The sequence below is a fragment of the Prionailurus viverrinus genome, chromosome C1 (assembly GCF_022837055.1).
Source record: "Prionailurus viverrinus isolate Anna chromosome C1, UM_Priviv_1.0, whole genome shotgun sequence".
In the NCBI taxonomy this organism is placed as follows: Eukaryota; Metazoa; Chordata; class Mammalia; order Carnivora; family Felidae; genus Prionailurus; species Prionailurus viverrinus.
The window spans coordinates 159630349-159657213 of record NC_062568.1 but is presented as its reverse complement, the minus strand read 5'-3'; the positions used below and the strand labels follow the sequence as shown (position 1 = coordinate 159657213).

Here is a 26865-nt window from a genome sequence, read left to right as displayed (position 1 = left end):
CTACTTTTTCCAGAGACCAGTGAGGTAATAATACTTTACTGCACTGAGTGTGGAGCTAACCTTTAGCGTACCTGAGGTTTGTTACCAGCTGGGCCACTGACTTCATTACTTCATTACTGTTAAAATCTATTTCCATATTTTCCAGCTATGAGGAGCCAGCTCTTTGTGGCCACGCTGAGATTTCTCAGACTTCTGGGTCTGTCTTTTCCAACACCCATCTCTCTCTCTCTCTCTCTCTCTCTCTCCACACACACACACACACACACACACACACATTTCTACTAGATTTGTGTGAAAAAAAACTGGGGAAATTAGAGTGTAGGCTAGATATTAGCTGAATTGGGAAATTACTAAAACAGAAAAGGGAAGATCATTACTGAAAAAAATGAATGTTAACGGTTTGTATAGTGTGATCACCACAAACATGCATGAACATATATGCACAAAAGGATTAATAAGAGTGAGCTTAGTAAAAATGTGACATTTTTATCATTTCAAATTTTTGTTTCTCCATAATTTTCTAATTTTCTCTAGTGCACCTATATCCCATCTGTAATAATAAATGTGATATTTATCAAATATGCATCATACTTAAAAGTTTACAGTCTGGTTTGTCTGTATCCTCCTATTCTACCTCCCCTGTGAGAATAGGGTAAGTATCTTTACCCTCATTCTCCGGATAAAGAAATTTAGTCTCAGCAATCTTGCGTAACTTGCCTTATGTCAGCCACTGAAGCAAGATAAAGGACCAGAACCATACCAGGTCTCCTGAGTAAATATTGCACAGCCTCTGTGAGCTAATGACTGCGTTAGGTACATCAGAAAAGGGAAGAGGAGACTCAAGAAGTGACCACATTTAAGAAGGCAATTACACAATTTTAAATAGAAAATATCCAACGGTAAGATTCCACTTTAAATCAGCATTTCCAGGAATCCACGCATTTTCAGCGTGGAGCTGAATCTATTTCACAGACCAAGAAATGGTCTTGCCAGGAATCTTGCTCTAGTAATTTAACCTCTGACTTCTTGGCTTGTGCCTTAAGGTAATTTAGAGATAATCATACCTCTCCAGTGGCTATCACTGACATGTTGCAAGGATAAATGAGTACTGTGCCTGGAACTCTTTTGAGAAGAGGGCTTTATGAATGCCACATATTATTACCAGATTAATATTGGCTATAATTATTTACTCATTCTCTCTTCCTGTTTCTCAGGGTCGAATGTAATACCTACCAGACCTGTAAGAGAAAGTGAATCTCCCTTTGCCTCTCTTATTAGAGGGAAAGAGGGAAAGAAGGGAAGAACAGGAGGTTGGTTCTCCCTGCTCCTCTTCCCTTTGGAAATTTTTGATAAATAAGGTCAACCCCATGATCATACATGGTCCCATCACCTGCTCTTATCCCCTTGAGACTTGCTTCTGTGGTATTAAGCATTGTTCCTTCTCCGAGCCATTTTTGCAAGACAGGAAATGACCAACCTCGTGGGCATGCAACCTGGGCAAGAGGCATAGAGCCCCACATCCAGCAGGGCCCCATAGTTGCTGCCTGGAAACTCATGATAATTTTATTTTTGATCTTGTGTTTTGTAAATGAAGTCTGATGGGGAAATGGAGTATACTCCAGTGACTTAGAGCCTTGGCTCATGTGCTGTCCCACCTTCTTTCTGTCACTTGTTTGCCTCCCCTAGACTTATTCTCAGCCCACTATTTCCCTGACCCCTGGCACCCCAGGACTCATCCAGCATCCCTCCCCTTGACACCCATTCCCAGAGGGGGCCTAGGTGCATGTGCAGAGAGGGTCTGAGTTGGGCACGTGTGCCTTGCAAAGTCTCAGATGGGACATGGTAGCAGCCATCCCTGGCCTGGGCTGGCATGGCTATACCATGGTAGACAGACGCCATGTCTTGGTGGGGCGAGCCTCTTGCCCACCCCTGCCCTGGGTATCTAGTATGCCCCAGTGCAGACCTTGTAATGCCCTTAGGGGCCACCTGTCTGCTGTGGAGTGGGGCATTGGTACTGTGGGGAAAGGAAGTGTCTGACTTCCCCAGAGCCTGCCCCTGTCTGGGGCACAGCACATCAGTTTGGCAGCTGGCAGATAGGGGTACCCCAGCGACTTGTGAGCTCTGTCTTGCCCCAAGTCACAGGATGTAGGGCCTGGAATCCTGTGAGGGTCTGCACTCTCCTCATAGTATCCTCATGCCCAAGGAAACACAATATTACAGAGTAAATAAAAAACACCATGCCATTCATTAATTGTGATAAATGTGCCATAATAACGTAAGATGCTAACAATAGAGAAATATAAATGTGTGGTATGTGGAAACTCTCTACATTAGCTTTGCAACTTTTCCCTAAATCTAGGGTTATTTTAAAATAAAAGGTTTTTTTAAACAGAAGACAAAAAACAAAGTACTACCATGACAGCTCAGAGAGAGAGACTCCAGAAGGAAAAAAAAAAAAAAAAACTTCATGCTTTTATTACCTTCAACAGCACTTTTCCTGCTGTTTGAATAAGAGGGTCTGCAATTTCATTTTGCACTGGACCCTGAAAATTATGTCGCTGATCCTGACCGTAAAACCCTTTGTGGAGTTCACAATTCCTCTCTCTCCCTTCCTATTCTTCCCTATTCCCAAATGCCAGGCCTTTGGGTTACTTTGATTACCATTAATAGTTGTGTTCCGATGCATTGATAATCTGCTAAGAACTAAGAGGTAAATATTCTCATCTTTATTTTAAGATGTAGGAAATTGAGGTCCAGGATCACATAGGAAACAGTAGAAGAGAAACTCTAAATGTGTGAGTCTCACTCCAAAGCTGTTGCTCTTCCCACAGGACTGCAGATGCACCATTCAGTCTCTAGATATCCAAATCTCTAGACACTTGCAGGCTGCTTGGGCATTCCTCTGAGTACTTACTGAGTATCCGGTAGGTACCACGCACTGGATCCAGTGCTAGAATCAGAAGTTATAGTGTGGAAGCCAGTCCTGAGCATCACTGGTCCTTTCCTTTGGCTTTCCCCAGAAGTAGCAGGGGGTTGATGCCCATATACTTAGCCCACTCTGACATCTGTGCAGCCTGCGTGAGTTACTGTGATAAAAAGGGTCCAGAATGAGACACAAACCGAGTTTTAACTATAGATTAACAGTCTGGAAAGGAGCAAATTCTCACTAACTACAACACTAACTTCACAAAAGTTCTCACTTAAAAATATTGTAGCTGACCAGAATAAGAAAGGGCAGTAGAGTAAGGGCCTATCATATCCATTGGCCAGTCACTGGGATCTCACGACTGTACTAAGTCTAGGAGCTCAGATGTGCTTGTTCTGGGTAATAGTGAATGAGCTGTGGAGGTAACCCTTTACTGCTGGGTCTTTGAAGAGTCCTCCTTCTTCCTAGTCCTTCTGCTGTTACGATTATTGTATTTCCTTTGTCAGCCCAGAGTGGAAATTGGATCCCTTTTTTCCCTCTTCATGAAGGAGAAATGTGATAGATCATCTCATGGTCATGTGGCATATCGGCCAATTCCAAAGGCTCTGAGCATCTTAGTTACTGAGAACCACAAGTTGCGATATGGAAGACATGATGGTAGTAAGGCCCAAGTAGCTGGGAAATGGTTGGACTTTGTCTCTGATAAGAGGCTGGGAAAGAGGATGGGGGGGTTCTGGCACTTCAGGGAAAGCTTCGTTGGAAGAAGTGATCCTCTGGAAAGAAATAGAGGAGACAAGGGGTGTGTTGGACACCCTAGACAGTAAGTGAGGAGCTTCTGCCTGTGGAAGCAGCATAACAAAATTGAAGGGGAAAGGAGGGAAGGGATGTGTAAGTCTGGCTTGAAATGAGTTTTACTAAAAACGCCTCAGTTCTTGTCTGCACATTTTTGCGGAGTGTGAAAAAAATAGAGGAAGTCACCTCCAATGGTTTTGTGGCTTTTTAAGTATGACATACAGGATATTGAATTTTAACCCCTCGTTATCCTAGCGTCTGTGTATTTGAGGGATAAATGAAAGATCTATTCTTTGAAATGTGCGTCTGTAGTCAAGCGATTCTAGTCCATTGGAATCACTCTTTTACTCATTCTCTTTTCTGCTTCCTACTTAGTGTGAATGTCTCACACACACAGAATTATTCAAGTAACAATAAGAGGCTATGTGGTCTCCCTTGGATTTCTGTATGAACATATGAAAAATATATTCTAAATTTGACAGGAATGTGTGTAATCTTTTCTGTAATAGAAGTCCACACAAGATTTTTAAATTTTATTAGCACCTGTTGTGTGCCCGCTTTCCAGAAAGCTTGATAGAATTAACGAATGCTGTTCCCCTCAAAACCAGTCATGTATGCAGGAGAGTCTGGCTGACTTTTAGAACTGTTGCATCATTAATTCATCTAGCATTTATAAAGTCAATTCCGTGTTTATTAACATAGAGTGCTTAAGTCAATAATGTTGAATATTAGACTCTTGGGTATGGAAGGACACGTTTTGAACATTCAGAAAGATCTTTATTATCCAGCAAAAGTATGATCTTGAAGACAACATTTTTTAATGGACTACTGAGAAATATTTCCAGAATGTCTAGAGTCCCACCACCACAAAGCACAGCCCCTGGCTTTAATCAAAGTGAAAATCTGCAGTGTTCACATCTGGCTCCACCTGAAAGTCCGGTTCAGAATTTCCCTGTGACCCTGGCAGTGGCAGAAGAGAGTTTTAGCTTTGTTTAGTATAACAAGAGCTGAGACTCCAGGCCAATAAACGTGTTCCCGTAAAACTCCAGTTTCTCTTAGACAGAAGTCTTATCAGAGAAACCTCATCTTAAAGGAGAGATTCAGAAGAGGGGAGAGTAGCCTACACCTCTTGCTAGTGCGGGTCAATGTGTGCTGAATTACAAGTCTCCAACATGTGCATATCCCCCTGAATGAATGACTGCCTAGACTTCCAAAGTCACTGTCAGCGGCACCCCCTCCCCCAGCCCCGCGCCCAAATGTTTCATTTAGAAGAAAAGCAAATGAGAAAATGCTTTCCTCATTTCTCCTCCAGACTGCAAACCCTCAGAAATGACATCACGCACCCTGAAGAGCCCCGGGATGACTAAGGCAGAGAGAGCCTGAGAAAACTCACTGCTTCTGCCTTTAGTTTTAGGACACATGTATGCAGATGAGTCTCTAAGAGATGTTTCCCCGCCTTCTTCCTCGGAGGAAGTTTCTTGGTAGACCAGGGACACCTCATCCAAGCGGGGGGTGAGGGGGGGGGGGATGGTGGTGAAAACTTGGCACCAGCCACCCCAGGCAGAGCACCGCGGTGATTTGTTCTCCTGGTGGAGAGAGCTGGAAGGAAGGAGTCAGCGCGCAAATAATGAAGGAGCACGGGGCCACCTTCAGTAGCTCCGGAATCAGCGGCGGCGGCGGGGACTCGGCTATGGACAGCCTGCAGCCGCTCCAGCCTAACTACATGCCTGTGTGTTTGTTTGCAGAAGAATCTTATCAAAAATTAGCAATGGAAACGCTGGAGGAATTGGACTGGTGCTTAGACCAGCTAGAGACCATCCAGACCTACCGCTCTGTCAGTGAGATGGCTTCTAACAAGGTAAGGGGTGACCGTTTATTCACTCAAGCTCCCCGGCGTCCCCTGGGCTCCCCCCGGCCTCTGCCTGCAGCCTGGGGTGCATCCGAGGACGCGGCGTGAGAACGGGTTTGCTGAGCCTGCCTCGGAGGGTTCTGTCCCCAAGTGCCACACTTTTCTGGTGCCTTGATGCTGCAGCAAAAGTTAAAAATCCTCCATCCGCTTTCATGCCCAGAAACCAAACTTCTTTGTTAGTGATGTAGTTTGGAATTTGTTTAAGGGGAGAGGTGCTTATTAACTGTACAAATGAAAATCCTTTAAAAAAGAAAAACCGCTGTCAGGAAGATAAAATCTGAATGAATTCATAGGGTAAAATGGTAACACGCTGCATTGCAACCAGGTGTTAGACATATTTTTTTGAACAAGAAAATAATGCGATCTCCATGTATCAATGGAGAGAATGGTTCTCCCTGAAGTTCTATTAATTCTGAAATTCTTCTCAGAAGGACATTCTGGGATTCTCTAACATTTCTTTTGTGATGCTGGCATGACCTAAGATTAACAAGAAGAGAGAAAGAAAGAAAGAAAGAAAGAAAGAAAGAAAGAAAGAAAGAAAATACTCTGTCTCCCAAAAAAGAAAGTTCTTTTTTAAAAGTTTGCTGCTTTTCAAAGTGGACTTATTTGAGATTAAGTTCCACCCATACTAAGAAGAAATAGTTTTACTTACAATCCCCAGACAAAATTTAGTGTTGAAGAGTTTTAATTATCTGTCATTGTATCATTTGTTTAATTAACACCTGGATTTAGAGTGCTAATTTATGTAGTGAGAGTTGTTGCTGTTTGTTTGTTTGTCCCCCCCCCCCTTGGAGAATGTTAACTTTATAAATATATATGATGTGTGTGTATGTGTGTATATATTTATTGTCATTGGTTTTTGTGGAAAGCTTTAACACTATACGTTTATAAGTGTATATCTTAAGAATCCCCAATCATCTTAGCCTGAAGAATTGTCTTACTATCTTACGGTTCTGGTACTGGGAAGAGATTTTGCTCCACACCTGCCAACATGCCCTTTCCAGCCCTGAGGTTCCCTGGTGAATGTGTGTCCCTCCTCCCTCTTTCTGACGTTATAAGTATCACCTTCCTATCAAGGCTTACTGACTCCTGCTCGAGGGATCTGAGTGCTTGGAGCCCTGTGTCCTTAGGAGGTCTTGAAGGGGCCTGGGAGTGTGGGGATAGATTCTTCTTAACTCTTGTTTCTTGGTTAATGAAAGGGCAAAAAATAAAATAAGTCTCTTTGTCAAATTGTAGTTCAGATTCAAGTTGGAAAAACAAAAGAAAACTTTTGAGATTTAACTATTTACTGACTTTTTTCTGAAGTTCTCAACTGAAAACTAAATTCCGGTATTTTCCAGGCTGTTGTAAACTTGACCAACTGCTTCCCCACGAGGAGGGCTTAACTGCGTAACTTCTCTAAAGCACACTGGACTCCAAGTAGGAAGATTTTCACACATGCTTTAGCCTGCTTCGGAGCATTAACAGATCCTTTGTTCACTGCATGTTGTGAGCATTGATGCCCATACAAGATGTAGGTCCAATATTTAGGGGTAGTTTTTTAGCAGCTTTCACCATAAAAAACATGCTGAACTTTCTTCTTGAGTTACTAAGATAAAGTAGACAACTAACTCCAGGGAACAGAAAGAGTATACATTGAGAAACTGCAAATTGTCCTTATTTTTCATTTGGAGTGTTGATGCCTTATAAATTCTAACCAGGTCTGTGTCTGGAGTCCTGAAATGACACATTATTTTACAAATGTATTTACAAATTGTTCCTAATCAGTGTAATGGTCAATAAGGCTCTAAGACCAAAGACTGTGTGGGTCCCAGTGAGAATTCCAATCGTTTAAGGCTTCCGCTCCTCCTTTATGGTATCCTGTGCAGGAAGCAATGAAAGCTGAATAGAGCTAACCCTAAAGAAAGGGCTAAACCTTAATGCTGACACAGTTAGCTTAAGGACAAGGCATGCAGTTTCACCTATTTTTGATATGTGCAGTGGAGAGGTTGTAAGGCAAAGCAATTATCCAGTAGATGAATAATGCTCAGCTGACAGCCAAAGTCAATTTCATTTGTAAAAAGATCTCCTTCTCTTTCTATTCACTCAGTGACCTTTTTCCCCCCAGAATCTTGATTAGCCAGATAATTGTTTCAGGTAAGGCTTAATCTGTGGCACATATAATATAATATAATATAATATAATATAATATAATAATAATATTTTGTGGCCACCAAAAAGAAATTGATCTGTATCCATTTTCTGGGAATTGAATTATTTGTGGTAAAAATAAAATTCCACATTTATTTTTAAATGTGGTTGAAATTATTTGAACATTCCATCCAAGTCACTGTTTAAAAATACAGTCATCATCATCGTTATCATTATCACGCCTATGTAGTTGTATCTGGTCATTTTTGGCAGTCTTGGCAAATCTCTGAGTTGATAGACTTGGAAGTGAGTCTGAAGATGTTCTATACAGGGAAGTATGTGAAAAGCATAGGCTTTGGAGTCAAAAGATCATAGTTCAAATCCTGTCTCTATCATTGACTAGCTACTTGACCTTGGCTAACTTACTTAACTGTTCTAAGACTGAATTTTCTCATCTGTAAAACAGGTACAAAGTGTAAAAGTGGTACCCTACCTTACTGGGTTACTGTAAAGATTTAATGAGATAATGCATCTGAAACCTTCAGCAAGGCACCTGATGTGTAGTAATAATTAATAAACGATAACTTGTTGATAGCATTTACTACATCTTTGCAAAAATTATGGGTCCTTAGTTCTGATCAGCTAAGCGATTACTGAGTTTTTACCGACTCAACAGTGGTGATGGGAAAACCAGTGTTTTATGTTGGGGGTGTCTGGGAACACGCAAATGGTTGAGCATTGACTGTGTCTAGTAGAGAAAAAGGAAGCAGTCTTTCATATTTACCCATCTGGGTAGGGTTGTGTGTTTATTGTTTTTTCTTCACCCTTTTATATTTTGAAGAAAATTGTGACATCAAAGATTATAACTGGCTTTCCCAAGTGTGCTTCAGAGCCTGAGAGTTAGACAAGGAACTGTTTCTGTGACTTCTAGAAACATAGACTTCTCCTTGGCCCCAATTTCCCTTATCCCTTAATACTGGCCCCAGGTCAAATGGAATTCCAGAATTACAGAGAAAGACGCAGCCAGGTGGGATAATACGGTAGGTTATTTTTCCCAAAAATGACAAGATGAAATAAATGAAGCAGTTTTATGAGGCAATGACATTGTTTTTCAAGATGAAAAGAATGTCAAGGAAACCTTCTGCCAGCAGCCCAGGTTCAGTTAGACATGTTAGAGCTGTTGTCTCTAACAACAGATTGGCTTCTTAGACTTGTTCATTAATTTTTGTTTCAACTCTTATCACCTCTTGAATTAGAAGAATTGTCATACACTTCAGCGAAATGCATCAGAGCATGAGTTCCTCAGTGGCAAAACAGTCAGATGTTTTGAAAACAGGATGCTTTGGCTGTGCCGTGTAAAAAGAGGAACGGAAAGAGAAACAGTATAGCAAGGAAGAAAGCAAATAGCCTCAGCAGGATCCCCAGCCCAACAACGGCATAAACACTGACCTATCTTCCTGACCTTCACTGTGGCTCAGTTCCTGACCTCGTGTCACCAAAGCCAACCGACGTCATTGGAGGAGGATAGGAGGAATGGCACAGCTGCTGTGCGGGTGACTAGAATTTCCTGTCTCCTTCCTGACAGACTCAGTCAGAAAAGTACAGAGTTGCAACAACAGTAGCTGAGGAAGGACCTGCACAAAACAATCCCAGTCAGGCGTAGCTGTGAATGACAAGGAAAGGGAGCTTTGACTGAGAAGTGGAGTCTCTCGCCTAAACTTTTCGGGTGAAAGTTTTCAGACGGGTCATTTATACCCAGCATGTTGAATGTTTTTCAAAAGATGAACATGCTGTGGTATTTAGCAAGGAGCTATATTCAAACAACTTATTGCTCTCCTAACTTCCCCACAAACATCTCCATTATCCTTTTCTTTCTTGGCTAGCTTGCCCCCCCAGGGCTGTTTTATGTGTAGGTCAAAGGTGAAAATTGATGTTTCATTGTTGAAAAGAGCCGTGCTCCTTAATACTAGTAGTCTCTTTAGAATGAAGGAGCAGGACCCAGCACTTCAGTCAGTGTTTGCTAAGGAAATCTGTAAGATAGGAATGGGAGATAGAAGGTCTTTTTTCTCTGAAGGCCTCATGGAGACAACTGCAGATAGCATCACAGGGGAAGTGAGTCCTTCTGGCTATGCAGGTTTATTTTTCCGGTTCTTCAGGTGTGTCCATACCAGAGTACTGAACTACTGAACCTTTGTAAAGGCAAATAATTGCCTGTGCTCTTGGGTGGGAGAGAATAAACTCATATTGATTCCACCAGCTTGGAGCCACCTGGGATCCAAGCTGCATGCTACTGGAATGTGATCATGATAGGCTGGTTGCCCTGTAATTGGGTGAGTCCTTTTTTCTATTTAACTGAAAAATTGATAAATATGAGACATGTTGGATCCAGAAGAACCATAAAGGAAATAGATTGTGTTGGTCAACAGGTTCACCTTAGAGCTCGGTCAGGAAGGTGATAGGCAGGTGACCAATTACTGAAGGGGATTAATTCCACTTTTGCCCAAAGTTAAATGATAGGACTACAGCATTGCCATGCTTAGGGCAAGAGGGGTCCTTTCCCAGGACCCTTTGCTTTAAGAGGGCCCTAGCCTGGTCTTCCTCCCGCTACACTCTGCTCCAGGAGGTGAGAAGGCAGGCGGGCTAACGGGCAGCTGTGCTTCCTGATCCAGACTACACTGCATCCAATGGGCCCCGTATGTTCTCTACCCAATGGCTCTGAACCCACTTCCAGGGCCTGTACAGGCCTCTTTCCTGGATATGTTGCAGGAAACATATCCTGCCCAAGGAGTAGCCAAGAGGCAGCAGTCCGGCTTGGAAGAGGTGTGTGGGAGGAACTTGAACATGCAGGCTGTGGCAGAGGGTGCACAAAAGCTTGCACATGGGTTCCGTGGAGAAGAAATGGGACAGGGCGTGGGCCAGGAGCTAGGTCCCCCCTGCACTGCTATAACCAGGAATGCACATTTCATGCTGGCCTTCCATGCTGCTAGGAAGGGGTGTCTGTCGAGGTGGGAGTATTGGAGGTAGCTCGAATTGTATCTTTATCTATTTAAACTTACGTATGTGGCCTCATGAATGCCAGAGTTGACCCGGATTAGAGGGCAGACTAGAATGAAAATCAGTTCTGATGGCCAAGTGGGGCACTCGAATATTTTCCATCCAACTTTTCTCACTTTCCTCCCAGATGTATATAGAACTGGAGGCAGCAAAGGGAAGAGAGCTTACAGGTACAAGCCATGAGTTTGAGTTCTAGCTATGCCTCCATTGAGGGACATTATCTCAAACAGTCAAATCATTTTGAAACCTTGCTTTTCTTTATCTACAAAACAAAACAGTTGGAGAAGGCTATTTCCATGGTCTCCTGCAGCTTTTGTGTTTGTTGTTGGGGCAGTAATAGACAACCAAACTCCTTTTACAAGTGTATGTGTGCAGACATGTGCTAAGCTCCTTACTGACATTCTGTCATTAATACTCTCAGCAGCCCTTTGGAATAGATATATTATCATCTTGATTTTACAGTAAAGTGAGATTTAAAGAGTTGAATTAAATTGCCTAGGGTAAAGAAGAGAGTAGGATTCACACTCGGGGCCATCTGACTCACCGTCATTGATCCCAATGGGACAGATAAATATAGACATATAGAAGTATTTAATAACCCTCACAAGGAAATTTTGTCATTTCTGGGATGTCTTATTCTTCTAACTCTGGACATCATTGCTTGTTTAGGTCTAGGTCAAAATCCTAGTCTGCAGATTCCATCCTCTAGGCCTCCAGACCAGCCCTTAATAATCTTAAATTCAATCTTCCTGGCTGGGAAATAGTGTCTTTTAACATAGAAGAGGGAGGAGAATAACCATAGTTATAGAAAATGGTTGTAAAGCACTCATCAAAAATGTGAATAACCGTATTAAACTAATCTGATGCCTATTGTGGACCAGTTTACTAAATTCAGGATCTATTTGTTTCCAAAATTCTCCATCATGGCCTAAGAGAAGACAGTGAAATTTTGTTTAAAAGACAACCTACCCCCAAATTCCCTTTTTATTCACCCCACAACATAAAAAGAAAATGGAGAGAGGCTATTCTTTTTTTTAAAAAACATCATTCAAATTTAATTGGGGCAATTTCATCATATATTACATCTTTTCTAGCATATGCCCTAAGACCATGAAACAGAAGAGCATTGCTTCAGTAGCAATAATTAATATAGGGACATTTCTAAGCCGTATTATTTGATGTGTGAAACTAAGGCAGAAGGAAAAAAAATTAAGTTTCCTTACAACTTACAGCCCGTTGACAAGTCCTTGAGACAGGCAGAGTGGCATCCTCTAGGAGGAGTTCAGCTGCCTCAATGATGACACTTTGCTAAGGGCAAAGGCAGTCTTAGCCCAATCCCCAATATCCTGTAAGTCTACTTAAACATATAAAAATTCCTTTGGAAACTTCCTTTATCTCTATCCCCCAGAATATATGTTGGCTATCATACTCCAAGTTTATGGCCCATTGATATACATCTGAAGGGTCTCATGACTGAGTTTTTACTCAGTAGTGATAAATGACCTTTCCCTAACAGCAGCTAGCCCCTCAAGGTCCTGGAAACCTTGCTTCCAAAATACCTTAAGAGACTTAACTATCGCTACCCGCCTCCCAGCCTAAAAGTATACAATCCGTCACTCTTCACAACCCCAGTGCAGCTCTTTCTGCCCACGGGTCCTGTCCCCATGCTTTAATAAAACCACCTTTCTGCGCTGAAGACATCTCAAGAATTCTTTCTTGGCTGTCAGCTCCAAACACCATTATCAACCATATCATTATTGAGAGTGTATTGCGTGTTCTAAGTTTTACTCTTTGAAAACTTAACAAATGAAAGATTTTGAAAGTGTAGTGCTTTGAAATAAGTTTGATTTTTCATCTATTTTGCTTAACTTAAATATTTCTGCACTGATATTTACAGAACCATTTCCTTCATTGAGTTCCAATCCATGTACCCCAGTCTTTCTGCTAATTCATTTGAAAGTCCCCACATGATCAAATCCTTAAAAATAAAGCAGAAATGAAGTGAGGGCACATTACCTTTGCCTGTTGCACCTCAGGCTAGCTGATAAGACAGCACTATATTATCAATATCTGATAAATACATCATTTTAGGGGAGCCTTTCATTCCATATGAAAAACAAATCAGATAACTATATTTAGAGTATCACATATAAATCCAGAACACTAGTTTTGAAAAATAGAATTACATATATTAACGGAATAAATGTCTATTTCACACTTTTTATACTTCTTCCGTGTCTTTTTTTTTCTTCTTTTAGATAGAATGTGTTCCAATCTGAAAAACTTCCAAAATCAGTGCCATTATTATCTATGAAAGAAAAGCCAGGGGTGGAGCTTACTCTTGTGCTATTTTTCCAAAACACTTTACGTCTAAGTAAGAGTGTGCTCAGCAAATGGAGATCCATCAGCATTCTGGAAGCCAGGACTTGCCAAACCAAAGATACTCGGGCAGACTTGTGCCACAGTCAATAGATTTCACGCTCTTGAAGGCACTATGCCAATAGTGGATGTGCATCCCAGCACATCTCTCCACTTAGCATTTTTCAGGAACCTGTCAGCCCCTCTCTGACTTGCCCATTTGTACGTGATGTTTCCCTCAACTGGTGCCAAACTGTTTAGTCTCCTGGAAATTTTACTGTAACTTCCTTTGTTTGATTTACTTTAAAGTAGCCAAGTGTTTCCACAAAGAAAGGACTGTTAAGTTATTTAGAAATGAAGAAGACAGTAAAACTTCTGTTTCTTTTGTTTCTGTTTTGGGAAGTGCCTGATAATCTTTTTCTCTTTAAGAAATACCCGATAGTCTTTTTCTTTTTATGGAGCAGAGTTTAAAGTCTATAAATCATGCATTTCTGCTCATCAGTCCTGTGTTTCCTTCTGCTAATTACTTGCAACTTAAAAAATATACCACTTCTGAAACCTAAAGCCTTCAGAGACTGAAGTTTAGTGAACGTATTGAAAATAAATTTCATCTTCATGGCTCAATTTTACCGTTTTATATTTTTTAGTGGTTCAATGTATGGCAACCTTGAAAGTATACCTTTAAAACTTTAAATGGCCAAGTTTCCTTCACTCTTTGCTAACAGCATAGTGCATAATGCTATAACCTTCAGCAGTTGTAAAGATGAACTTTGAGTACAGATACCAGGTCGTAAAAGTGATTAAATGAATTTAAAAAATTTAGATTTAGGATGAGAGTTTTGTCATTTGCTATCTGAAGAGGTAAATTTTAATGAGTTGTTTTGGAAAGAAAACAGTAGAAGAGAAGTCATCATCGAATAAAAATATCTTTCCAACTCAACCAAATAGGCTGTGTGCCAAAGCTGATTAGACAGGGCAAGGTGAAGTGGTAATTTGGCAACTATTTAATGACTTTGATCAGTATGAAAGTTGATAAATCAAGCCAAAAAAACATTGAAATATATTCTTTCCAGTTATAGTCACACATGGTTGCATTAAACAAAATCCCAGAACTTTAAGCCTAAAAGAGAACCTAAGGTATCATTGATTTTGAAGACTTCATTTTAGAGATGAGGACTAAATAATCTAATATACTCCAGATCTTTGCAAATATAAAACACAATCTAAATGAAAGGTAATTTCATTATGACATGACTTCTCCAGAGTCGTAAGGTTAATTAATGGAAGATTAAGGTAGTAAAATACAGGTCTGATTACAAATCCAGTTTGCTGTTCATCTTCAGCAAAAGGCTGATTGCAGTTAAGACGGGGGACATTCCCTCTATCATTTCCACTGATCTTTAACCTTCTCATTGCCCTTCTCATTACCTTTCTTGAGTAAAAGCTATACATGTCTTAATCACTTCAAGTAAAGAGAACTAAATTAGTATTCCTGAAAATTGTGTGCTCAAAGTCTAGCAGGAAGTATTTGAAATGAGTTACTTTAAGTGCCCTTGGCATTTTTTTTCACTTTTTGCTGTTTTAATTTCTGAATTAAAAAAAAAAAAAAAAAATATATATATATATATATATATATATATATATGTGGGGTGCCTGGGTGGCTCTGTAGGTTACGTGTCTGACTTCGGCTCTGGTCACGATCTCAGTTTGTGAGTTCGAGCCCCGCATCAGGCTCTGCGCTGACAATGAAGAACCTGCTTGGGATTTTTTCTCTCTCTCTCTGTCTTTCTCTCTGCCCCTCCCCCTTTTGTTCTCTGTCTCCTTCTCTCTCAAAATAAATAACTAAACTTTAAAAATTGTATGTATATATTATCAATGTATATACCTATATATGTTTGTGTGTATATATGTGTGTGTATATGTATATGTATGTATTTATTTACTATCAGAAAAATATCTCATTTTACAAAGGCGGGCAGGATTACCATTTTTATCCTCACATAATTGAAATGATACTCAAGTTTTAAGTAGGTCCTATTGATCGAAACTGGACTTCCAACTTCCTCTCTACACTTGATATCAGAACATCTATTGAAAACCTGGCTTAAGAATACAAATAAAAATAAACGTTAAAAAAAAATTAAAAAAAAGGGGGGCGCCTAGGTGGCTCAGTCGGCTAAGTGTCCAACTTCAGCTCAGGCCATGATCTTGCGGTCCGTGAGTTCGAGCCCCATGTCAGGCTCTGTGCTGACCGCTCAGAGCCTGGAGCCTGTTTCGGATTCTGTGTCTCCCTCTCTCTGACCCTCCCCTGTTCATGCTCTGTCTCTCTCTGTCTCAAAAATAAATAAACGTTAAAAAAAATTAGAAAAAAAAAGAATACAAATAAGAGTTTTATGAGAACTTGAGAATGAAGAGATACGCACCTTTATCCTTCTCTTGGTATTCTATTGCTTTGAAGACTTCCCTTTGGCTCAAATACATCATCAGGCCTATACTAAGAGCCTACTCCTGACATGCCACACTTTGCGGCTTTCTTTTTTGAAACCTGGCCCAAATCGGTTTGATCAGATTTTTTTAAATCATTCTCTTACTAACTTATTGGTTAATATCGTAGTTAATATTTTAGTTCTCTGAGGCTTTATTTATGTTTACTCCAGATTGCAGGCTCTTGAGGCCTACAATCATGTTTTGAATTTTTTGAGACTCCATCTATGCTTATGGTAGTAGGACTAAAACGTATCAAAGAGACATAGCTCTATTTCTGTTTAATGGTTAGGAGAAAAGAGGAAAAACTAATGAAGACTTCTGTTCATTGGTGGTAGTCGATTTAGGGTTTATCTTGTTTTAAAAAGCTCTCCCCAAAATTCTTCTTGATTTGGTCATTTAAGAAACTTGTTGACATGAGGACTTTTAATAGATATGAGGGGGGCGCCCGGGTGGCGCAGTCGGTTAAGCGTCCGACTTCAGCTCAGGTCACAACCTTGCGGTCCGTGAGTTCGAGCCCCGCGTCAGGCTCTGGGCTGATGGCTCAGAGCCTGGAGCCTGCTTCCGATTCTGTGTCTCCTTCTCTCTCTGCCCCTCCCCCCTTCATGCTCTGTCTCTGTCTCAAAAATAAATAAAAAAAGGTTAAAAAAAAATAGATATGAGGACAGGTAATGACATCACTAGTGGGCACAGTATATTCAAAATGAAATTTTTTTTCATATTTTCAAAAAATTTAAATTAATGGAACATACTTAGACTATCTATTGGTAATATGAATTTCCAGTATACTCCTACAAGCCCAATTGATTGTGAGAAGCTAGGGACGCAGCTAAATCACGAATGATTGTCCTCCAGCTCCTACTCTAGATGTCCCACTCACCGCCCAGACAGGTCAGTTGAATCAGCCAGAACCTACCCATGTACCCAGGTGAAAGGGCATAGTGCCTGTCCTGCCACAGCCCCTAATCATTTGACTGCTACTGCCGGCTACCTTCTGTAATTGAGTCAGAATGACTTAAATATATCTGCATTTACTGATAGGTGTGTTTTTCTTGGACAGGTCCAGTACACTGTTTATGTTTGCGACAGGGTGAGGTGCCGTTGAATTTTTCCTTGCTGTATTGTAACACTTTTTAAATATTTCTAAATCAGTATGATTTAATTTCAAAAATTTATCTAATTTTGATTACAATAATTAAAAACACTGTTTTGTTAATTCTCTCTCCTATATGTTTAAGGTATTAAAATAAGGTCATTGTCTAATGCTGCATTGTCGGTGGGGCATAGAAAAATTTTCAAACTTAGAAAACCATATATTGCTTTTCAAGAAAGAGCTTTTAGAGCCTTTAGTAAATCCTAAAATAAGAGAGTCTTGCCAAAAATAAATAAAAACATGAGCCCCTGGGTAGGAATGGGTTCTTTTTCTTTAAAGTAAGATAATATATTGGGTTAAAATAAGTAAAATAGGAACTCTTTCTCATACATGCTGGAGAACGTGGACGGAGCCTTCCTGGTGCTGGATGAGATTGTGGATGGCGGGTGAGGACCAGGGCCGGAGAGAAGAAGGGCTGCCCAGGGACACTCACAGCAGGAGATGCCTTTGAGGTTCAACAGCACTAGATTGTACCAAGCACACTGTTGGCTCTCTGGCCAACTCTTCCCTCCCTGCCCCCCACCCCGGCATATTCCCAGTGCTCCCATCCCCCCACCCCACTCACGAGGATGGAGGTTGATTTCAATGTTAGCCAAAGTCAAGCAAACAAGAAAGTCATCTGATGCTGAACTCTGGCAGACTGTTGAAAGGCAGGGTTTGGGAGAATGGTTTGATCTCCAGTGCCCAGAAAAAAAAGGGCAGCACAGACCCCTGCCCCTCTCTGGAAGATCTCCATCCTGCTCCCTACTGCCTGCATACCTCCCACTCTTAGAGTTCCATTCCAACCTCAGCTAGATGCGTGACCTGGGCCACTGCTCATTCTGCCTCAGCCTTCCTTTCCTCATCTGTCCGATGGGGATAGGGGACTGACTACCTTCCTCATAAAAAAAAGAAAAAAAAAAAAAAAGGAAGAGGAGATATTAGTCACGAAGAAGTCAGGAAAGATTTTTCTGTTTTGATCACTGCTTTTCAGATCTAGCCCTGAGATCCAGGACTGCTTGCCCAGAGAACTCTGATTCTGCCTGAGGAAACATTAGTTAAGGGGCATTTTGTGGGGATTTTTTAAGTCCATTCCTTCACTTAAAAGCATATTTGCTCTCAAAGTTCCCTATGGTACCAGGATAGAGCATTAAATAAAGGGCCACTTTCTCCAAGTGTATAGCTCTTTGTTATTTTTGTGTTGCCAGATCCAAGGTAGCAAGGTAAGGAGACATACCTGAAGAGTGCTTTCCCGCTTACACAGAGCTCTCCATGTTATCGTATTCTGATGCTCACCAGGAGGAAAGCATTCATATATCCTCACTTCGGTGTGAAAGCAGGGTGCAAGACTGATTTGTCACTGATTTGTCCAAGCCCTTCAGCTACTAACCGGTGATGCCTAGAATCAAATCTTTTTCTTTTTGCTCCAAAGCCAGATGATTTAAAAATACAAATTAAAGGAGGGGCGCCTGGGTGGCTCCGTCAGTTAAGCGTCCAACTTCGGGTCAGGTCATGATCTCATGGATCGTGGGTTAGAGCCCCGCATCGGGCTCTGTGCTGACAGCTCAGAGCCTGGAGCCTGCTTCAGATTCTGTGTCTCCCTCTCTCTCTGCTCCTCCCATACTCATACTCTGTCGCTCTCTTTTTCAAAAATAAATAAACATTAAAAAAAATAAATTACAAAATAAAAATTAAAAGGAAATCCACAGGGTAATTTATTATATTCTTATATGGCTTGGTAACAAAACCAAGTCTATGTAATCATAGACTTTTAAAGCTAGAACTCAGTCAAGGTCCCTTCTTGTTTTTTAGACCTCAGCATAGATGTAGATGTTATTTCTTTGGAGAGAACTTCTCTAATTATCTGAACTCAGTACCTTGTTGGTTTTACAATTTGTTATCACAGTTTATGATTTTTAGTTTTTGTTGTGGAACTTAGCTTTACTCCTCTCCTCCCTTAGACTATAAGGTTTTTGGTGACATGAATTGTGTCTACCTTGTTCACTATTGTAGTTCCAGGATTTAAAATGGCTCTAGGCACATGGTAGGCATTCAAACAAATATCATTTGCATGAGGCTCAGAAACTTAATCTAATTTGTCCAGAAGCACGTATGTTGTTAGCGGCAAATCCATTAGAACCCAGCCATCCTGTTTCCTGTTGCACAAACACGGTGTTGCTTGCCATGCCCAATTCATTTTGCTAATTGTTCAGCTGAATGAGAACCCCCCCCACCCAATCTGGTTTACAGTGACTCTTCAAAGTACCCTCAGACGCAGCAAACTCTTGCCCCCAAGCCTTCTCCCAAACTCAAAGTCAGACAACAGAGAACAAAGTCATCAGGGCCAAATGCTATTTCTTTGTGAACAGAAATATGACGCACACCTTGGCTGTTATTTGGCTCGGTGTTGGGGTATTTGGTCTACCTTTCTCTTGAAAAGGCTACATCCTGTGGCCAAGAATCTAAGCCCTTCGGAGACAGGCAATGCATGTGCAGCTCTGAACATATCTATGAACACGTGTTGTGTCTGAAACTCAGCCTCTCCGCATATCTGTTGTGTCTGGAGTATAGCAGCTTAGTCATTCTGTCATCGTCTGGTTGTGTTTTCTGACATATTGCTGATACTGCTCTCACTGCTATCCCAGCCACATATTCAATTAATTCAGATATGTTACTAGACTGACCTCCACTGTGGCAATCTGAGCAAAATGAATATTTGGTGCCGTTATCATTACGCGAGGCAACTTGTGGCCATTCGTGGTTTTTGTCAGTATTTGAACAGTTCCAAACTTAATTTGAGGAAATTGGCTACGTCATGGAATCATGAATGGATAGAGTTGGCCACAGCAGGACATCTCAGAATATATATATGTATTTTTTAAAGCTACAGTTTTAACACAAGGCCATTTTGAGTTAGTTTCATTTGACAGGCTTCATCTATCTTTCTGGCAATTCTGGTTTACACTCCTTAGACTGGTGAATAATCAAAGTGTCACCCAGAGAGCCAGAACTTCTATGAGTAACTCGTGTGTCATGTAATCAATATGACATAGCACTGCATCACACCTGCAGTAGCGTGTTGTGGGAATTGTGTAGTTAATTACACCAGCCTCTGTCAACAACAAGAGAAGGGTTGAGATGCCGCAGAGCCGGCTGAAAGCTCCGCCCAAATGCAAACCCATGCGAAGAACGTCCCATAAGCTCAGATTCTTTTAAAATTCAGAGACAAAACTGAGAAACAAAACATCAACTTCAAGTATAAACCCTGTGGAATCAAGTACAAGTGCTGCAGACACTTTGCCAATCGCTTTATGTTTAATTTCTAACCTTCCATTTTTAAGTTGGAAAAACTTAGCCTCTGACTCAGTGACTTGCCACGTTTCTCAGACTGGGATTTTATTTCCAGACTCAGCTGGATGCTCAGCTGATTGTATGGCATGCTAGTAAGATGTTGAGTTTGCTGTTAGAGGCCTGTTTATGCTGTTAGACCCCCCTGGTAAGGCCAGCTATAATCAGAACCCCCTCTACATCGTGTGTATGACCTACACATCCAACTCTGAGACTACTTTTATAAGCCTTCCATGAAGCGGCAAACTATATCTTTGGGGGTGCACTGTTGTGCAAAGCACTCATCCATCGCTTTTAAATTGTGGTAGCTAATAATAAGAAAATGAAATGTGTGATAAAAATTTTTATAGAATAAAATTAGTTTATGACCACCGTTTTTATCCTTTATATAGTTCAAAACTATGTTCAAGTCTCCCACCTGTGGCACATTCTTCTCAGTTTGCAAATGCAGAGTCTATCGTAGGGATTACCAAAATGCCAAACCTGATAATTTATTCAGGGAATAAAATGATGTGTCTGTGTAGCCCATGGATTTCCTTTATTTATTCAATGGTCCCTAGAGGTGATCCTGGAAATTTCCAGACTGGAGGCCTATACCAGCCCTGGGAAGTTGTTAACCCAGAAGTAATGACTTCCACAGCAGGCTTTGAAGCATCACATTGTCTTTTATCTCAAAGGGTATGTGACCATAGTTAGCTGAAATCAATATAATTAATTTAAAACACAATATATGCCACATGATGTATTTAAAGGATTAGAGGAGTAATCTCAAAAACCAGCTAGGGTAGATTTTTGTAGCTGCAAAAATATTGGGAATTCTAATAAGATTATACATAGTGCAGAATTTTAAACAAGCCAGGAGATGGTCCAGTAAAATTGGGTATCAATTCTTAAAGAGAATCATGACCAATACTTATGGAGTTATAAAAAGAAAGCACATGTTTGGGGGGCAATTTTCCTGTTCTGTGTCACTGGCTTTCAAGTCAGATATGAAGGTCCTGTTTTCTGCTAGTCAGTAGAGGACACTAGACTGGATGGTGACCTATGGTAAGTTTTCTAATTTTAAAAGTATAGTAAGTTATAGAACTTCTTGCTGTGAAATGGTTCAACAGAAACCTTAGTCATCTGCTTTGGAATCACATTAACGCTCCCATGGCCTTAGAACTTGCTTTAGAAGCTTGAGGTTAAATATTAGCCATTAGGCAGAGAAAAAAAATTGTAGACAGCTTAAATGCAAAAACAAAAGGGTAACTAAATAGTGTACTTTGATTCCTTGATTTTTCTTAGTTGCTGCAAGGATTTTTGTCATCTGTTAAAGAAAGGCCTTTGCTATCTTTTGTCAGGCCAACGCCCAAATTTGCCAAAGTACCTCTTTTTTTTTGGTCTGTTTCCATTATTAGCCAGATTAAAAGGTATGGGTCAAATATATAAAAGGCAATTGTGAAGCTCCAATAACAGATGCAGTGTTGCTGTGTTTCTTACCAGAAGGAAAGACCTCTGTCAAAAAGAACAAGTTTGAACATTTTAAATTATCTAAAAATATACAATACCTCTACACCTGACAGGGTATATGATTTTGAAATCCAGTCTCTTTATGGGATATTTGGGACCTGCGATATCTAGAACACACTTTTACTAAAAAAAAAAAATGTTTACCTAAAATTTAAATATGTCTTTAATAGTGTCTTTTGTCTATTTAATTGTGTCACTGCAGCAGCTTTAAGAATTAAGAGAATGTTAAGTCATGAGAAATTTCTGTAAACATTCTTATGGGAATTACTTTGGGTATAGAAGAGGTCCATTTTTTAGTGTCGCAATAGTGTATACCATATCTCCTCTTAAAATGTTTTCAGAAATTCCAGGAAAAACGGACAGCAGCAAAAAGAATAAATAGGAAGAAACACTTAATAATTTTGAGGGCCGTTCAAGACCTGCTGTCAAGTTGTAAAGTGTTGTATTTAAATTCTCATTGAGTTTTTGTCAATTCAATGTATGAAAGCACTAATGGTTTGTCCTTCTTTTAAAATGTCACTGGAGCAGGGGCGCCTGGGTGGCTCAGTCGGTTAAGCGTCCGACTTCGGCCCAGGTCATGATCTCACAGTTCGTGAGTTTGAGCCCCGCCGCGTTGGCCTCTGTGCTGACAGCTTGGAGCCTGGAGCCTGCTTCGGATTCTCTGTCTCCCTCTCTCTCTGTCTGCCCCTCCCCAGCTCATGCTCACACTCTGTCTCTGTCAAAAATAAAGAAACTTAAAAAAAATTTTTTTTTATTTTAAATGTCACTGGAGCAGATACTTGTCCTTTAACCAGCAAGTAGAATTTATTCAATTTTAGCTTCATGATAAATGCCAATGTTTTGTTGCAGAATATCCTAGAGATGTTCATGCTTGTTTTTCATTACATATTTGTATGGTTTACTACACCCCTGGGCAGTGAAGAAGAGAATCACTCAATTCTAGTATGTTTAGATGAATTTCTTTCTGATGTGGCACAGGGACAGTTAGAATGACCTAACGTTATCCCCTGGTGGACTGAGGGTTTGCTCCAGAATATTGGCACGGCAGCGCTTGTCTTCTGGGATGGCCCACCATGGAACTGTAGTTTCTATTTTAGTAGATGTTAGTGGACAATGAATGGCATGTTCTTCCATCCTGAACCCTATTACCTATTCACTCAGTTCAATTCCATTTGCCTCTCAAATAAGACAGACAGGTCATTAAAGAAACTGTGACATCACGTTTCAAACGGATGATAGAGAGGGAAAGATAAAAAAGGAGACAGGAGATGAGATGCTTACTGTCAGATAATCTGAAATGTTAAGAACTGTGGAAATTGTGAGTTTGATAAAGGGTTCCACAGAAAGTACGCTATATCCCTGCCTTTTGTTTACATCAGATTTGGTAAAGGAAAGTATAGATGCTTAGAAATTAGAATTCTTCACTTCTTTGGGTCTTCTTTGCATGTAAAATTAGGGGTATGAAAAAAGCAATGTTGAAATAAAATGGCTCCTAGAAGGTAGCCATTTTATAACTAAAGAAACTGTGTCCATCACTGAAAACAACCTGAGCCCCCCCACCAAAACTCAGTTTATCTTGCACAGAGACCGGAGCCCTCCTTACTTGCACATTTCACTGAACTGTGTGCTGCGGTTGCAACTTCCTCTACCACCGCTAGCATTCTGAGGAGGAATTTTCAGCCCCCTTGCTTTCCTGATGCCCGGGAATTCTGATTAAGTTGTGACTAACAGAGTGTAAAATGTGAGTCAAAATTTAGTCCCTAATAAAGTCATTGTGACTTTAATGACTTTGGTAGTTGTTTCATACTGCAAAAACAGGAAGGTCCCACACAATAAGGCGCCTGTCTCACAGATGGGCTCCTGCGTAGACGGCCACCCACAGGGGAACTGCTGGAGCAGTCTTCCTCTCTTTGGCTCTTTTTTTTTCTTTTTTTCTTCTTTTTTTTTTTAATCCACACAGTTTTCACCTTCAGACTTCAGCGTGAGGTTATCAATAAGAGGAAGGTGCCTGTTTACCTAGTTTTTGATAGGCTGAAGATAGATTGGATCACTAAAGATTCACTCCTCAGTGAAACTCAGGTCACCCCCACCCCCCCTCACAAGCCCAGATTAGTCTTAAAAGTAGCTCCTCCATGTGCTTGATACTAGCCCCTGGTGTTCTTACTCTTCCGAATTTATGTCTTACAAACATAAAACCACCAAGTTTTAGAACTGGGGTGAGTCTCTGAGATCCTTCTACATTAAGCCTCCTGTGCAATTAGTGTAACTAAAAACTCTTTACCAAGAGAGCTCCTAGGTTGCCTGTGGATCTCTGCACAAAGCTCAAACCGGAACACTCGTGAAAAATATAGAAAAGTGATCAAGTGTTCCATCATTCCACAAAAAAAAATGGCTCAGAGGAAAATAACCTCCGTATGTAGCATTGAAGTGAAATCAAAAATTAAACTCATAAAACAAAATGTTCCTATCAAGTGTAATTGAATTTCAGCTTTTGCTATTGTGTATTTTAAATAACTTCCCACTCTGAAAGGTAGCCTATTTGAAAACATTCACCTATGATTTTATAAAGAAGATATATCCTAGGCAAGCAAGATTAAATCACTTACAGAGAATAATATCTTTTTCCATTTTCAAAAAATAATTGCAATTTCTAGCGGTGTTCGCAAATCTAGTGTTGGGCGTAAGCTTTAGGAGGCCTTGGAGGAATTTGTGTTACTAAGGGTCCATTCACAAACTGCTTGTCTGTGCTCAAAAGGGGCTCTGGCCATTTCCTCTGGGGACATTATTTCTAGGTAGGCTTTAACAGGGTTTTCTTGTGAAGGCAGATTCTTAACAGAAAAATAGGATCTGTGTACATTAGGTAGTAAAGACACATTTATCTTTGACATAGTGCACTCCTGTTTGTGGATTTCTCTACTGCATTTGACAAAGTAAATAATGTCCATTCCCTTTCAATCCTGTAACTGCTTGGGACACAGTTTCACTCAGTAGAGCTGTTTTACCTTGCTCTCTGGGCGGAACACACAACTTGCTAAGTAGACAGGGAGATTCCAAGAGTCTTAGAGTATCAAACTCTGGAGGCATGAGAAACGCTTCTTTTCTGTTGCTGGTGACTTATTCTTACAGACTGAAGCATTTCCAATTTGGGTTGTTTTTCTCAGTTGTGTTGAGAGAGTTTTATTTTCTGGGAAATATCAGTTGCTGGTAAGTATCGTGTCCAGACTGTGGGAGGCTGCCACAGAACTTATCGTAGAATCATGACAGGTTCAGATTGAAAGGCTGAGGGCCGAAAACCATGCATCATTTTCATTTTATGTATGAGAGGTGAAGTGACTTCACAGAAGTGTTAAGAGAGCTAAGAATGAAAGGATTTGTGTACTACATTGTGGCTGTCTCTGGCTCAACAGAAATAGCCTTCATATGGGAGTCTGACCCTGAAAACCCAACTAAGCCAAATTCTCCAACTGTCTCCTCGGCCTGCGTATCTCAAGCACAGTTCATATCCCGCTCCACTCCTCGGTGTGTTTCATCACACAGGCCAGCACAAACCATTCTAATTGTCCTCTACCTTATTAGAATGTAAAAGATAGCCCTGTCTGCTCCTTGAAGGCCAGGTCTGCCTTTCTTAGTTTATACAGAGCCCAACATAAGTGGGCTTGTCATAAATGCTTTTTGATGAGAGCGATGATCGCCTTAGTCAGTGTGGTTGGGCCCTCCCTTATGGAGGAGGAAAACCACAGGTTGTTGCTAAGCAACATTTTAGGACTGGGTCAGCTTCTGACCCGGCATGACCTCCATTTGCGTACTTCATCGAGTTAATGTGTTTTATGGTTACCTCAGGACGACTTTGTTTTTGGTGGCGTTGGCCATCTGTAAGCATGAGAAGGAGGGAGGTGATATTCATCTCTCACTTCTTCTGTAGCCTATTCCTTCCCTAAGCAATACAGGAAAGGTGAAGAGTTTGGCTTATTCTCAGCCCTGTAGCTGAGAGGCACTTCCCTGCCCCCACACTGAGCCTGAATGACAGTATATCCCAACAGGATTTTGTGGCAATGGAAGGTCAAAGAAAGAGAGGAAGGAGAAAAGTTTTTCCCTTCTGAGACTTTTATTATTGAATTTCTACCTGCTTCTATATTCTGAGCTAAGGAGCCAATATGACTAATAAAGAACCAGCCCCTCTCTGTCCAGACTGTTAACTGTTGTGGTTAACTCACATGCCATACTTCATCTGACTATTTCTACTAGGATAGAAGTTCATTAAAAGCATTAAAAGGGGTTTCCCCCTCCCTTTTTTTTTTTTTTTTTTTTTTTTTTTACTGCTCTATCTTTAATGCTTTGCCTGGTATGTTTTAGATGTTCAATAAATATTTATCTAATACATGATAAAATGGTTTTGTTTGATCTAGTACAAATGTGATTGACTCTAAAATCTTCCTAAGTATTTCACAGGCCAAAGGAACCAAACTGAGGATGGGGTGTTTGAATGTTACATTTGGCTAAGTCTTATGCAGAGATATAGTTAAAGGAATCATCTGTCTATGTGCTTTTTTTTCAAGATATTTTTACAGTGCTTCAAGTTAAGTTTCCTCCTTTGCCAGAACTTAGCTGCTTAATCAGAGCATAGAATCCAGCCTTTTCCAGCTTCTAAGTCTTTAGTGTAAGTGCCTGACTTTTGAGAAGTAAAAATGAGAGGCCATGATGACCAAGCAGGTATGTCTTAAAAAAATAAATAGCTTAGAACTTACACAATTCACCTGGCGTTCAAAATTGCATAGAGGTTCGTAGCTAAAATACACTGGCTGAGACCATTGACCCAGGGATCCCTGGTTATTGTTACTAACATATTGTATCGTGGGAAAACACACATACACAAGCAGGGCTCCCCAGAACCTCTTTGAGGACAAAGCGGAGTGCGGTGGGCCGGGAGGCAACAATGCTAAGCTGCATTGCCTTCAGCTAGAAAGGCTGGGTCTCCTGGGCACAGGCAGTGGCATGACAGGGGCTTGGATGCTTGAAGTGAAGCCATTGTTGGTGCAGGATGCTCATTTGAAAGGAGAATGCCTCACAGGAAAGAGAGCCAATTGCGTGTGGGGGCTGTTGCCATGGTGCTTTGCTATTGCTTTAACATGCTGTACTTGAACTTCTGGGAGTCCAAGGGTGGGGTAACAGAGAGGAGGGAGAAGAAGGGGGTGGGATGGGCCTGGGAAGCTCACTGCATTA

The 26865-nt window shown here is 40.8% G+C and overlaps 1 protein-coding gene across 2 annotated transcripts in view; it reads left to right on the top strand.

Annotated features, from left to right (window-relative positions):
• Nucleotides 1-26865, top strand: part of PDE4B (phosphodiesterase 4B) — a 361788-nt gene that overhangs the window by 314433 nt on the left and 20490 nt on the right. The window contains exons 1-2 of one of the 2 annotated variants that reach the window (XM_047870733.1): nucleotides 5111-5199; nucleotides 5464-5576. In XM_047870733.1, coding sequence (XP_047726689.1) covers nucleotides 5163-5199; nucleotides 5464-5576 — 150 coding nt within the window. In that variant the 5' untranslated portion in view covers nucleotides 5111-5162. Of the gene's footprint in view, nucleotides 1-5110; nucleotides 5200-5463; nucleotides 5577-26865 lie in introns of those variants that run through there. The other variant, XM_047870731.1, reaches the window with a different exon arrangement.